The sequence below is a fragment of the Cylas formicarius genome, unplaced genomic scaffold, assembly GCF_029955315.1.
Source record: "Cylas formicarius isolate icCylForm1 unplaced genomic scaffold, icCylForm1.1 PGA_scaffold_7__23_contigs__length_41026272, whole genome shotgun sequence".
Classification (NCBI taxonomy): domain Eukaryota; kingdom Metazoa; phylum Arthropoda; class Insecta; order Coleoptera; family Brentidae; genus Cylas; species Cylas formicarius.
The window spans coordinates 27,045,916-27,059,120 of NW_026844352.1; the positions used below are offsets into that span (position 1 = coordinate 27,045,916).

At 32.1% G+C, this 13,205-nt stretch overlaps 4 protein-coding genes across 8 annotated transcripts; 2 read left to right on the forward strand and 2 right to left on the reverse strand.

The window, feature by feature from the left end:
* Window positions 1-4,042, reverse strand: LOC132704851 (large ribosomal subunit protein bL21m-like). 3 transcript variants are annotated; one of them, XM_060675135.1, is made up of 6 exons: window positions 4,019-4,042; window positions 3,798-3,913; window positions 612-791; window positions 397-557; window positions 191-347; window positions 1-135 (listed from the first exon to the last, which is right to left on the reverse strand). In XM_060675135.1, exons 3-6 carry the CDS (start codon window positions 787-789, stop codon window positions 23-25), a joined length of 609 nt encoding a protein of 202 aa, XP_060531118.1. In that variant the 5' UTR covers window positions 790-791; window positions 3,798-3,913; window positions 4,019-4,042; the 3' UTR covers window positions 1-22. The 3 variants fall into 3 exon arrangements, with proteins under 3 accessions (XP_060531118.1, XP_060531120.1, XP_060531119.1); XM_060675137.1 differs by lacking the exons at window positions 3,798-3,913; window positions 4,019-4,042 and adding an exon at window positions 3,578-3,772; XM_060675136.1 differs by lacking the exons at window positions 3,798-3,913; window positions 4,019-4,042 and having other exon boundaries at window positions 612-895.
* Window positions 1,167-3,569, forward strand: LOC132704846 (translation initiation factor eIF-2B subunit delta-like). 2 transcript variants are annotated; one of them, XM_060675127.1, is made up of 6 exons: window positions 1,167-1,311; window positions 1,363-1,626; window positions 1,680-2,262; window positions 2,312-2,553; window positions 2,813-2,929; window positions 2,982-3,569. In XM_060675127.1, exons 1-6 carry the CDS (start codon window positions 1,302-1,304, stop codon window positions 3,191-3,193), a joined length of 1,428 nt encoding a protein of 475 aa, XP_060531110.1. In that variant the 5' UTR covers window positions 1,167-1,301; the 3' UTR covers window positions 3,194-3,569. The 2 variants fall into 2 exon arrangements, with proteins under 2 accessions (XP_060531110.1, XP_060531111.1); XM_060675128.1 differs by having other exon boundaries at window positions 1,174-1,311; window positions 1,363-1,614; window positions 2,982-3,567.
* On the forward strand, window positions 3,952-11,295 carry LOC132704845 (uncharacterized). 2 transcript variants are annotated; one of them, XM_060675125.1, is made up of 4 exons: window positions 3,952-4,092; window positions 5,810-6,402; window positions 6,587-7,106; window positions 7,518-11,295. In XM_060675125.1, exons 2-4 carry the CDS (start codon window positions 5,872-5,874, stop codon window positions 8,168-8,170), a joined length of 1,704 nt encoding a protein of 567 aa, XP_060531108.1. In that variant the 5' UTR covers window positions 3,952-4,092; window positions 5,810-5,871; the 3' UTR covers window positions 8,171-11,295. The 2 variants fall into 2 exon arrangements, with proteins under 2 accessions (XP_060531108.1, XP_060531109.1); XM_060675126.1 differs by lacking the exon at window positions 3,952-4,092 and adding an exon at window positions 4,343-4,481.
* An 87-nt stretch (window positions 11,296-11,382) lies between these two features.
* Window positions 11,383-13,187, reverse strand: LOC132704847 (26S proteasome regulatory subunit 6B). The gene is made up of 7 exons (XM_060675129.1): window positions 13,031-13,187; window positions 12,721-12,964; window positions 12,444-12,644; window positions 12,215-12,385; window positions 11,915-12,159; window positions 11,700-11,852; window positions 11,383-11,639 (listed from the first exon to the last, which is right to left on the reverse strand). Exons 1-7 carry the CDS (start codon window positions 13,061-13,063, stop codon window positions 11,454-11,456), a joined length of 1,233 nt encoding a protein of 410 aa, XP_060531112.1. The 5' UTR covers window positions 13,064-13,187; the 3' UTR covers window positions 11,383-11,453.
* Between the last annotated feature and the right edge of the window lie 18 nt (window positions 13,188-13,205).

Genomic DNA, 13,205 nt, shown 5'->3' on the forward strand with positions numbered 1-13,205 from the left:
TAAACTATACACCACTTTTTATTTATATGGATTGAAAAACTAGATTATCAAGACCCCTCACAGATGCTGGATTGTTTAGTTCTCCAGTTATTTTAATCGAATTAATAAGCAAGAAGGTTTGTGGAATTCTATAAACTGCAAATGAAAAAAGTTATATAGTTTCGTCAGCATCAGCTAGCACTAAACTTACAGTTTATCCTCATGTACTGCTTTCGCCTTTTTTTCTTAAAGTGTGTTTTTGTATGTGACAAAGTCTTTTCTATTACTGTTGCTTCAATTTTCGCCAAATCTTTTTGTATTAATGGGCGCCCTATTAAAGAAAACTCTGCAGCCCCAAGCACCATTATCTGAAAGTAAGAACATTAAATGACTGTTTGGAAAGAATCTATTATCTACCTTATCTAAGGAAATTTTATCACCGCAGTCTGGCGGCCAATATCCCTCGATGACAATAATATCGCCTTCTGTAATTTTGAATTGTTTTCCAGCAATGTGAACAACAGCAAAAAACTTATTTGATTCTGAACTTCCACTTTGATTAACATTTTTTATTACCCCTTAAAAATTATTATTATATTCGCATCTTTAATTTCTATTTGCAAAGAATTTACTTCCAATTAATCGTTGATCTCGATCTTCGTCGACAATCTCGTAAGGTGTGAGTACGGATGAATAAAAATGTTTACTATTTACTAAAGACATTGCATAATTTCCAATCTGGGCTATAGATTGCCTGTTGCAATGTGAATTTTTGAATGCATAATAAACTCGTCCCAACAAACTTGCCATATCTAAATTTACAATGTTTGATACAATATTACAATATTCAATAAATGTTTTTAAAAAAATGATTTTTTGATGGTTAGGTTAATTAAATCATTATTCTTTTTATTTCCGATAGGCAAAGGGCTAAAATCTTTCGCTCAAAACTGATTTTAGTGGTACTTCAACATTTGTGATTTATCTTTTCTATGCTACGACTTCGTAAAATTGAACTGATTGACCTCTTCAATGTGTTTAGCTACTTTGTTAACTTAGGAATAAACAGCGAGCTACCCACAAGGAATATTATGACATTTGATTTTTTTGAGGAATTTTGAATCTTCTCTGATTTTTGTATTTTGTATTTTTAAAATTAAAATCGTTGCGAGAGCTACCAGAATTGCCTCCGCGAGGTACCGGTAGTTCACGATCGACAGATTGGCGACCGCTGATGTAGATAATTGTAATAATAATAATACCGATCTATGATTTGAGGTTATATTAACCTTAGTATTGCGTGATTAATCTTTTACTTCGATATGGAAAAAAGTATGTTTTACTATTTTGGAAGACTTTAACATTTAGTTTTTAAAATTCCAGAAGAAGTTGCGGCAAATCGTGACAAAAAACCTGAGAAAGTTAAAAGCGATAAAATTCAAACTACAGTATCAGAACAAAATTCAAACAAGGAAAACGAGAAACTAAAACGAAAATTAGAATGGGAAAAGAGATTAGCTGAGCAAAAATTGAAAGGCAAAACCGAAGAAACTCAAGATCTTAGCAAAACAAAATTAAAGGCAATTCGCCGGGAACGCCAAGAAGCTCAACGTCAAGCTAAAGCTGAATATAAAGGTGAGGTTAAAGGTACCAGTATGAGAATTGTGTAAACATTTTTTTTTATGTAAGTTGTTTCTTAGTCCAAGAAAAACCAAAATCCAAAAGGGAAAAAACAGATTTACAAGTACAACATACAAATACTGTAACGGAAAAGCCTTTAGAGGTGAAAAAGTCAAAAGCAAAATATATTCAATTTGTTCAGCACTTGTATCGACAGTCAAGTCCAGAGTATTCAAAATTTGTAAATTACAAAGATGTCCATGCAGTTTTTGTACATTTGGGGATACAGTATGCAGAAAAAGTAATATTAGGTTCCAACGCAAGATGCTTAGCTCTTTTGTCAGCAATGAAATACTTAATTAATGATCTTCAAACACCTCCAAAACAAGAGTTTGGCAGATACCTGGAATCAGTTCTTCAACATTCTACAAATTACTTGCAAAATTGCAGACCTTTGTCGGTATCTATGACCAACGTCCTAAGGCACTTCAAGTTACAGTTGACACGTATGGATGCTAATTTGACAGACAATGCAAAGAAGGCTCATTTACAAGAAGTTATCGATCTTTACATCAATAATGATATTAAAAAAGCTTGGGATGCAATCTCTATGAAAGTAAACCAAAAAATAGTTGATGGTGATGTTATTTTGATATTTGGGTGGTATGTTTTTAAGGGAATAGTTTGATTGATAATCACTAGTGATTTTTAGCTCATCTCTAATAAGGAAAATACTTTTTGAAGCTCATAAAGATGAGAAGAAATTTTCAGTAATTATTGTTGATAGCAGGCCACTTTTAGAAGGCAGAGAAATGCTGAGAAGGCTTGTAAGCTTTGGTATTAAATGTACCTACATTTTTATTAATGCCATAAGTTATATTATGACAGGAGTTACCAAAGTGCTATTGGCGGCACATGCTTTGTTAACAAATGGATATGTTATGTCAAGAGTTGGTAAGCACATTTGAAAACAAATTCCTTTTTTTGTTTTTGGGAGTTACACTGGTACATTTTTACAATTTTATGGATACATACTTTTTGCATAAACATTTTTAAATTAAAAAAATGCTTAAATTTAAATTAAAAGTTAATAATTTCAGTGTTGATAAAGTTTAAAAATAAGAAAACTATATTCTGTTTCTAGTTAGATAATATTTTGAATTGAAATAATATGATTTTTCTTGCTTTTTGTTCTTTGAGCATTTTTTTACAGGAACTGCGCAAGTGGCTTTAGTAGCTCAGGCTTACAACAAACCAGTTTTAGTATGTTGTGAGACATACAAATTTAGTGAGATGGTACAGACACATGCTTTTATTTATAACGAAATAGGTAAGGCAGTAGGATAAAATGGACGTTAAAAGAGTAAAGAGTAATTTTTTAGATAGTTCCACATCTCTTTTTAAAGCAGGCACCCAGGCTCTTGAATCGCCTTTGGCTGCTTTAAAAGATAACCCAAAATTAAATGTACTTAACCTTTTATATGATGTCACACCACCCGACTTGGTAACTGCAGTGGTCACCGAGTTGGCAATACTGCCATGCACCAGTGTGCCCGTCGTCTTGAGAATTAATGCAAGTGAAACTATTCTATAGCATTTTAATAAAAAATATATTTTGTATATTTCTGTTTGTTTTACTATTTGCCTTCGGTAATAGTGGTAGGTATTGACCTATTACATGTGATGGACCAGAAAACTGCAAGGAATATTATTCTAGGATTTGCAAAACTTTGCTCATATATTTTCATAAAAATGCTTTTACCAAAATTAATTATTAGCTATTAAACAAAACCATAAAGAATTTTTTAATGAGCGACCCAAAAATCTTTAAGTGCATTTTAAACACGTTGGTCTAAAAAAAATTATTTTGGTTTTACTTGAAACGATTTTTTAACTTTGCATTAAATCCGATTGGTATTTTTTACTAGGTATTACCTATAAAAATTTATAGCTCATTAATTCTTATCCAACAATTTACCTGCGTTTTTAATTTAAATCTAAACCGTCGTCATTAATCCCGTGTCACCTATATAACAAACTACATAATTAAAACATCAGTTTCGTATTTTGTAACTCCGTCAAACCCGAAAAATAATTATAACAATTAAATTAATCAACCAAAATTTTGATAAAAAAAAAAACTTGTTTTCTTGACTGTGTCACAAGGACATTATACAAATGCAATAATACAGACGCACCAATCAAAAAGTTCCGTTTTCTAGCTTAGCGGAGGGGGTGTAGTGGGGAACAGCTGACTGGCGAAATCTAAACAACACAACAGACATCTTGATTGCAGTTTTTGGTGCGGCTTTCCCTAAAAAAAATTATTTTCTCCTTTAATATGACAGAAAAATAATCGGATCGCCTTTATGTTTCTTCTTTTTTGTTCGGTGTTTGTTAATTCATACAGAATACTTACTCTCGATGTGTTATTTTTAATAAGTATGACGTCATGTGATGGCTTTTATTTAATGAGGAGCTCAGTTTTATAAGGTAAATACCTCATTTTCTTTTGTTTTATTGCGATAACCGAATCGGGACTTCGATTTATGAATTGTAGGTGTGCTACGACATATTATTTAAGTAATGACAATGGTTGAAATCAATATTTTTAGTAAATATTCTAAGATTTTCGCTTTACTACTTTGAACGTCCTTGAACAAGTTTTGATTTTGTTAAATAGCTCGCGTTCGCGATGTGCATGAAAATTTCGTCGAAAAAATCGGGTGTTCTGAAAGGTACATCGTGGGTAACCTTGAAATTATTATGTTCTACAGAATTTCAATAGCAAGGTTTTAGCCCACAACTAGATTAATTCTTTTAATTTCCTACTTCCAAATTATTGCTCACGATATCCAATATCCTACTGCCTGCTTAAGTGGGTAGGTAATAGTTTGAGAATGTCGTTTGTTTGTGTTACAATTAATCGCTACAATGTTTACATGACATGACACTAGCTATATTCTAAGATATACAAGGTGTTTCAAAACAAATGAGTCTTTGTTTGAAATAAAGGGTATAGTGTGTTATATAAACGTTGGTTCAAAAGTTAACCATTAGGGAGATATCGCGCTACAAATATGGCAGAAAAAAAATATATGTATTATTATATTAGCAAATTTTTTGTCTTCTGCAATTTCCTAATAAAATTTACAGTTTTGTGGAATTTCCGTTGGCGCGTCCGTATATAAATTGCATATCTTCCATTTCTGTGATTCCCCTTTATCGAATTCAAACTCTTATTATTTAACAATTAAATAATTAGACAATAAATTTTTCATTAAAATGTATTTTGTATTGAAATTAACTGAGCAATGTCAAATAAAACAAACGCCTTAAGGAGTGACAGCAGCTAGCTAGATTTTTCTTATCTAATACATTGTTTATCTCGTTATGCATTTCTTTAGATTTAATTTTTTTTATGTGGAAAGAGAATATTTTTTTTATGTCATTGTATTAGTTTTTCCTTAAATTTAGTTAAGAATGAGAAACAATAAAACCATTATTTTTCCCGCATATTTGTTGGCTTTTAGCCCAACGTTTATATACCGAACACCCTTTTATTTTAAACAATGAATGAATGACGTTTTCGCATTTGCTTTAAAACACCTTGTATAATATAGACAGATGTCACATCTTAATATAGGTTTAATTAGAATAGCAAACTGAATTGAAACACTTAATCACATTATCACTTTATTCATATATATTCCGCTATGTTATAATAAAAAAGAAGAACCTACTTTTACAACATAACAAAGCAGTTTGAAAAGTAGCTTTCCAAAGTTAATGGGGAAAACCTTTAAAATCTTAGATAGATTTTTAACGTACCTAATCTCCTAAATTTCGTCGATATAGAATATAGCAGAATCGCTGTTATCGGATTTGTTATACCGGCTAATTAAATTATACAACAGTTGCATGTAAATGGTGTGTCTGTAACAGTTAAAATATCTACAAAATATGTGTAATATCACACTATGTGGAATGACAAACTTTCGAATTAAAACCCATTAAATGTTGACCTGTTATGCATTATTTAAATCATCAAAATATATATCATAATATAAAAATTTTTTTTTTTGGAGCTGCTAATCTCTTTTATTATTCCTTTTTTTCACACGTCTTGGCAATTGGTCACTCCACCGATCGTTTTAAATTTTGGACCAAAATTTGTGCTGTTTTATAACTAAGAAAATTTTCATTGCAGGGTGGAGTGAGTTCCATTGGATCTCTTTGGTTATTTTTAAATCAGTTGGATCTCTAAAGATTATGAATTATTTGTTGTTCAAGCACACTTTAATGAAACCCCACATGCATCACAGTTTCTCACCAGGAAAGTCCAATTGTTTGGATTCTATAACAAATACCCAAAATGATCATAAAATTAAAGAAGTTTGGTCCAAACACAATTTTAATAATGACAAAGTCAAGATAGAAACTATAAACTTGAATCACATTAAGACAACTTGGGGCGCAGAAACTGGCACTAAAGAGCCAGGCGAAGTCGCCGAATTGGTTTCCGATATCAAAAAAGAAAATGTGGAGTCCACTGAAAATGCAGCTGAAAATTCACAAACCAACGATCAAGGGGACCAAGAGGACAAGGAAGGGACGACGTCTCCTTCTCATCATGCCCGCAGACCTCCAAATGCATTTTTAATTTTCTGTAAGAAACATCGGCCTATCGTTAGACAGAGATATCCGACCACCGAAAATAGGGGCGTTACCAAGATTCTGGGCGAATGGTGGGCTCTTCTAAATATTGTGGAAAAGCAGCCTTATAATGACCTTGCTAAAGAAGTGAGTGGAGTAGATTATTTTTTATTCAATTTGTTGAGAGAAAAACTGGTGTAACTCCGGTATGGTTCCGTTTTTCTGTAAATCATATACATCCATGTGATGTTTGCCTCTGTATACATTAAATGCTTATCCCGCCTCCTTTGGATATAATGTTATTTATTCTTAAATGGAAATTTTGTTATAGTACAAAGATGCATTTCTATCTGCAAATCCGGGGTTTCGGTGGTACAAACTTCCAGCACCTCCATTGCGAACTTTGAGCACGAGACCAACTACCATTTCCAAGCCACCCATTCCAGTGAGCAGTGCGTCATTGACTTGCTTATCAGAGTTCACCCCTGGCAAGTTGGCTGACGAATCTCAACTCGGAGGGTTGACGTCATTAATGAACAACTTCATTGGCGTTCAAAATTCCATCAATAACTCTTTTTACAAAATTGAGGACAATAATAATGAACCTATTGACTTTAAGAAGGATCAAACTTCCATAAGTGATTTGGACGTTCCAGAAGGTTGTCAGAGTCCAGATGAGTTTATTAAAACTGAAATTCCTCCAAGGCCTATCAAAAAACGCGTATTTGAGCAATTTGTCGAAGAGGAGAAGAAATGCCCAAATGATGTATTCCGGGAGTCAAATGAAAACATAACACAGCAAGATTTACTAAATAAAGTTGTAGATGATATTTTTTCCTTTGACAGTGATGGTAAGTGCAAGAACTTTGGAGAATGTTGTTCTACCAATAGATATATAATAATAATGTAATAAATTGGTATCTATCTCATACCATTTTAAAGTTTCCATTCCCATATTTTTATTAAGTTCAATAAGGAGAAATTAAATGGAGGATCAGTTAAAGTTATAGTAGTTATTGGGAACTTTTCAATAAAAATTAATTTACTTTTTCAAAGAAACTTCCACAGGCTACTGTAATACTGTTTCCAAAACTTCTGGATTCCTCCTGCGTTTGTTGTTGATGCGTCGAGCTTGTTGATATGTTAGTTAAGCTCTGAAGAAGTCAACAGGATGATTGGCGAAACGTGAGCAACTTCGATTCATCAAGAACCGACGCAGGAGGAATTCAGAAGTTTTGTAGTAAAAAATTAATTTTTTTAAGGTCAAAAGGAACAGAGAAAAAGTGATCGAATGTGCAAGGGCAAAAGGTATGAGCGATTCATGGTGGAAGGTAAACTATTAGGAAGCAAACGCGAAAACAAACTAACCCAAAATTACAAACTGAATCGAGGACCGCTGAAAGTTGAACAAGAAACCATCACATCAAAATCTCAGGAACCACCCAAATTTGATTTAGAAACTACAATTAAACGACTTGCCGAGAGAACTAATGTTAAGTTGGACTTTGAGGCTGAAGATTTTAAACCCAAATCCGAAAGAGTTAGGACTAATTCAGAAACCTCAGAACCATCAGCTTCTAAATCTCAGTCAGTTAGTTTTAATCTGGACCTCAGGATAGATCATCTTCCAAGTCTGAGCTATGACAATTTCCTAATCCGAAAGAAAGAGAGCAAAAAGCGCAAAATCAAAATAAAAACTGAATCCTTGGAGCAGAGAAGCAAAGTTCCCAGATTAGGGAAATCAGAGAGCCACTTGGTTGGTTCACAGAAAAGGAAGAACAAAAACAGCATCACACATTTGAATAAAACGGAAAACGCCGAGTTAGGAGGGAATAATGCCTTGTTGGGATTAGCTACTTTAGCTTTAGTTGCTGCCAGTACTGAAAAAATTGATGAAAATACCTTTGCTGTGTAAGTTTTATGATTTTTATTATGTTTTATTCCACAATAAGGTTTGGAACTATTAACTATAGAGTGTTGAATATGGTTTTAATTTGATATTATTTTTTATTCAACATTTGATATCTTCTCTCTATATATGTATATTAATAGTTTATTATCTCTATATGAAGCATTTGTTATTTGTATTTAATGATTATTTAGGTTCGTTGTTATATTTTTATTAAGGGATGTTGCCTATTTTGAACCATTGTGCGTGTGTCCTCTAGTTCTCCCTTTCCCTCTATATATAAATGAAAGTATAAACAAAGTACATGCCGCATTGTGTTAAAGAGTATGAAACAAATGAAAAAATTACAAGTAAGCTAACTAGGTTCAAAGATTCAATATTTTTTTACGGGTTAAGCAGAATAGTAAATTAATATAATATGTCTAGTCACAAATGTGCTTCATATGTTGGGCACATTGTAAGAAATAAAATTTACCGCTTCTAAGTAAGAAAAGTGATTCATATAAGAAATTGATCATTATAGAAAAATTGTGGTTATCTTGTGGATGAAATTTTACCATTGTAAGTCGATATATTACGAGGTAATAGGTACACCTCGTAACATTCTAAACCAGATGTTGGATCCAGCACGCTAATGAACCAAGATTGATCAATGTCGAGTGCCTGCTCAATGACTTTGAACACCAAATAGGATATATTTTTGTTGCAGTGCTACACAGTTTTTGGTAAACCTTAATGCTTTGCTTTTTTTAATGATTAGCAAAGAGAAATATTCTATTTCATGGTATTTACCAAACTTTTTACCAAGGACGCTATTAAATGTTTGTTGTGATAATTTAATCTACTTTTTAGCCGTAACAATATGGCAGATATGGAGTGGTTATTTTTGAGAGAGTGTATAATCATTATTAAATTTTTTATAAATTGGGAGAATGAAAAATAAAAAGGCAATGAAGTGAAGTATGACATATTGTAATTTTTTTGAAATTTTAAAAAATAGAAGGAGATCTCTCCATGTAGATATTTTGTTATAGTTTATTGTGTTTATTTTTTTTGTGTCACATAAGGAATCCAATTTCTAATCGTTAATACCAAATTATAATTTGTATTTATACCAATTATATATTATATAAACATGTTATTATTTTATAGAGTCTAGGTGTTTTTCTATGTTCTATAAAATGTTATAGATATTTCAATATTTTTAAGGTAGAGTGTGAGATATATAATAACTGTTGATCTGAGGTGTGATTGTTTATAATAAACATTTAAAAAGTTTTATGTGATATCAAGAGTTGAAACTTTATCAAATTTTTTTCGCTATATGTTATCAATACCGTCAACTCAAAGTACTCTTTATATCCCATTTTAAGTTCAATTTGTGATGTTTGTCGCTTACATTGAACATATCTTATCGCCTGTTCAGTGCTTGGCTCTATTTTATTTAAAATTAATTTACAAAAATTTTGGAAAAATTACATTACAAAAGGTAAAGTACCCAAAAGCAGAGGACCCTTTGTTTCCTTTCAATTATTTTACACATTAAAAAAACTTCTTCAGCATCTGCTGCTACTCAACCAATTTCATTAAGACAAATACAGCTTAAACTTTTATTATAGGAAGTTGGAGCAACTTAGTGGCACCCGAGTATACATTATATACAGCTCTTTCTTGATCTAAAGTTAGGGAAATGAGTGAAAGAACTTTTTTCGACCTTATTATTAATATATGGTATTTGACCTTCAACACAATATTTTGGTTACACAAAAATATAGCTTTTCCTGGTGGTATTGCCGAGTTTCTTTAGAAGATCTTGAAACCTTAGAATTTATGGGCTGTATCGAGTGTCTTTTGCCACATTTGCTTATTATGGCAAACATTAGAAAAAAAGTAATTTTCAGTATTCACATTTTTGCAACATCATATTTTCGAAAAGGTTTTGTAATATAAAATTTTCTTTAATTGGAAATATACTATTAAGGTAGTTGCTTATTATCGATCAATATTGCAAAATTTAAGTATGTATTTAATGAATGAATATTGTTTTCTTGCTTTTACCATCTTAGCCCAATTTCATAGTTCAGCTATTAATGTCACTTAGTTTGAGAGAACCATCAACAATTTGCAGTGATTATTTACAGAATAAATATCATTTCAAGTTGCCTGCAAGTGTGTGTCTGGTTTTTTATTTCTTTTGATGTCACATTACACTATTAAGGAGTACCAAAAATGAAATTTAAGGGGTCAATAAAACCAAAATATCAATGTGAATAAATTGTAGTGTGTGATAGTTGCCTAACTATTTGTTTACGTAAATGCCTCTACATGGTGTGTCAGTTTTTCTACATTATGAAACATTATTCAAATGAAGTTATGGCTTCTTTAAAAAAAAGCACTTATAAAAATTATTCAAAAACTTTCTGAGGTTGATTTACACAAAAACTGATCTACCATGCCAGTTATTTGTAGTACTTTTTAGGCCTTCTAACATCGACCAAATGTATATGTTTTTCTAAAATATAAATGAAAGCCTTATAGGTGTAATATTAAAATATAATTATCCAAGTTTTAAAAATATCTTTGCGGGTTTGTAGGAATGCATACAGGAATAATGACATTTTACAAACAAAATGGGGATATAGGTTCCAAAAGTTTAATTAGTTAATCTGGAAATGTAGTTCCTTCCCAGTGCAATTTCATAATTTTTGGAAACCCACACTTTTGTTGACCTCCTTTCTCCGACTTAATTTCAATTTATAATAATTGGATGGCTCTCGATTGATATTGAGGAAGCTTTTACATTATTAGTATGTCAAAATTATTGTTTTGAAATGTTGCACTCTCCTTCACATTTTAAAAATTATATGTAGGTACATAAAAATGCAGGTGAATAATCCTCATTGTGTTTGTATGCATAGATCTAAAAGATTTGTTACCATTATATGCATGGTTTGATAGATATAGGAATGTGAATGGATTGTGATATGTTATTTTTCTACGGAACAGAGACATGTTTTTATTTATCCAAGTTGTATAGTGCCTTTTTATTTATTGTACCGTTATTTACAAATTTTTATGCCTTTAGAAGGTTTGACTAATATAAAATATAAATTTTATTAAAGTTTAATATTAATTTGGTGTTTTCTTTAAATTTAACGATATATCAAAGGATAGGATGGAACATTTGGTGGGTTAATAAAATCTGACAATAAAAATCCTTTATAAGAAGATATATTCGGAAAATTTTCAGTTCAACTTGTAAAATTCAAAATCTGCTTTCATTAGGGAATTATTTATAAAATTCATGTTCACTTTCATCCTTTTTAATGTTATTCTTGTAGCCCTTCTCGAAGTCCTTAGGCAATACAATGTACCGATTTTCTCTCACTGCGTGCATTCCTGCTTCCTGGCAGATAGCGTTTATATCAGCGCCAGATATCTTGTCAGGTCTGGCAACATAATCCTCCAAATCAACCTGAAAGAAGGAATCTCAGAATGTACAGTAATTGCTTTGAAAATTTAAGCTATTACTCACTTCTTCAGACAAATTCATTTTGGAAGTTATTGTGCTGAAAATCAATCGTTTTTGCCTTCTATCTGGCAATGGAAACTCAATCTTTCTGTCTAATCGTCCTGGTCTAAGTAAAGCAGGATCCAGAGTATCAGCTCTATTTGTAGCCATGATAACCTAACTCAAAATGTGAAAGATGCAAGCCTCATAATAAATAAAGTACTCAAATAATAAAGTACCTTAACATTAGTTGTTTGGTCAAAACCATCCATTTGATTCAGAAGTTCCAGGAGAATTCTCTGTACTTCCCTATCAGCACCAGTTTGAGCATCAAATCGTTTTGTAGCGATTGCATCAATTTCATCAATGAAAATAATTGCAGGAGAATTTTCTTTGGCTAAACGAAATACATCTCTGACCATGCGTGGACCTTCTCCTAGGTATTTTTGAACAAACTCTGAGCCAACCACTCTAATAAATGCGGCTGAAAAATTATTGGGATGAAATCCCTGAAACTACAGTGATTCGTGCACAAATACCTGTTGTGTGGTGGGCAACTGCCTTAGCTAACATAGTTTTACCACACCCTGGAGGTCCATACATTAACACACCTCTTGGGGGGTCAATGCCAATTTGCTTATATAGTTCAAAATGTGTCAATGGTAATTCAACAGCTTCCCTTATCTCCTGTTTTTGCATGTCCATTCCACCTAAATGCCAATCAGTTTGTATCACAATACAAAACAAAATCAATAGTTGATTCTTTACCAATGTCGCTATAACTAACATCTGGTTTTTCATCTGCTTGGAGCATACTGATAGACGAATCAGCTTCCGGTGGCAAAACATCAACCAAAGCATTGCTGTGTTTATGCAGAGCAACACTTGCCGATGGTTTTAACAACTCGCGATCAATAGTGGACAAAATTCTCACATAATAATTAGAACCAGTTGTCGATCCAACAATACCTATAAAAATGTGTTATATAGATATTGGAAATTATATTACAAACGGGTATAATCTTTTTCAAAAGAACCAAAGTACCTGTGTTTTGATCTACTGCTTCTAAAAATTGTCCAATCACAAGAGGAACAGACTGAATCCTCTTAACTTCTTCTTGGGCATGCAGGTATTCTTTCTTAAGGTTCCGTTGTTCATCCTTGATGTATTCCTCTTGTACTTCTAGAAATTCCAGCATTTGTTGAAGTTTTTTATACTTCGTGTATAAATCTTCAGTGTCTAGGTCTTGAAGAGTTTGCTTTGTTGTGTCTGATGGGCTTCCTTCTTCCTGAGCAAAACACAATAAAAGCCAATTAAAAAGCACAGATTGTAATTTCAAAGAAACGGAATTTACCTTTTCAGGCAAAACTACTTCCATTGCTTCCATCGTGATTTCCAATAAAAAAAAGTTTAAATAGTTTAGATCAGATGACTCGTACAATTCGTTTTGCTAGGTTAAGGGCAAAGACTAAAACATGTCGATTGGTTACTTTAAAAAGGTTTGAATGTATGGAGGTTTCTTTCTGATT

Bases quoted from the DNA above. Each gene is read 5' to 3' on its own strand.
- LOC132704851 (XM_060675135.1), bottom strand. From the start codon at position 789: ATGGCAAGTTTGTTGGGACGAGTTTATTATGCATTCAAAAATTCACAT. The intron at 558-611 runs GTAAATTCTTTG...ATAATTTTTAAG, and splicing joins AGATCAACGATTAATTGGAA to GGGTAATAAAAAATGTTAAT. The intron at 136-190 runs GTAAGTTTAGTG...TTTCATTTGCAG, and splicing joins GCAGTACATGAGGATAAACT to TTTATAGAATTCCACAAACC.
- LOC132704846 (XM_060675127.1), top strand. The intron at 2,263-2,311 runs GTATGTTTTTAA...AGTGATTTTTAG, and splicing joins GTTATTTTGATATTTGGGTG to CTCATCTCTAATAAGGAAAA. The intron at 2,930-2,981 runs GTAAGGCAGTAG...GTAATTTTTTAG, and splicing joins TTTTATTTATAACGAAATAG to ATAGTTCCACATCTCTTTTT.
- LOC132704845 (XM_060675125.1), top strand. From the start codon at position 5,872: ATGAATTATTTGTTGTTCAAGCACACTTTAATGAAACCCCACATGCAT. The intron at 6,403-6,586 runs GTGAGTGGAGTA...ATTTTGTTATAG, and splicing joins ATAATGACCTTGCTAAAGAA to TACAAAGATGCATTTCTATC. The intron at 7,107-7,517 runs GTAAGTGCAAGA...AATTTTTTTAAG, and splicing joins TTTTTCCTTTGACAGTGATG to GTCAAAAGGAACAGAGAAAA.
- LOC132704847 (XM_060675129.1), bottom strand. From the start codon at position 13,063: ATGGAAGCAATGGAAGTAGTTTTGCCTGAAAAG. The intron at 12,965-13,030 runs GTAAATTCCGTT...TGTTTTGCTCAG, and splicing joins AAGTAGTTTTGCCTGAAAAG to GAAGAAGGAAGCCCATCAGA. The intron at 12,160-12,214 runs GTATTTGTGCAC...ATAATTTTTCAG, and splicing joins AGTTGCCCACCACACAACAG to CCGCATTTATTAGAGTGGTT.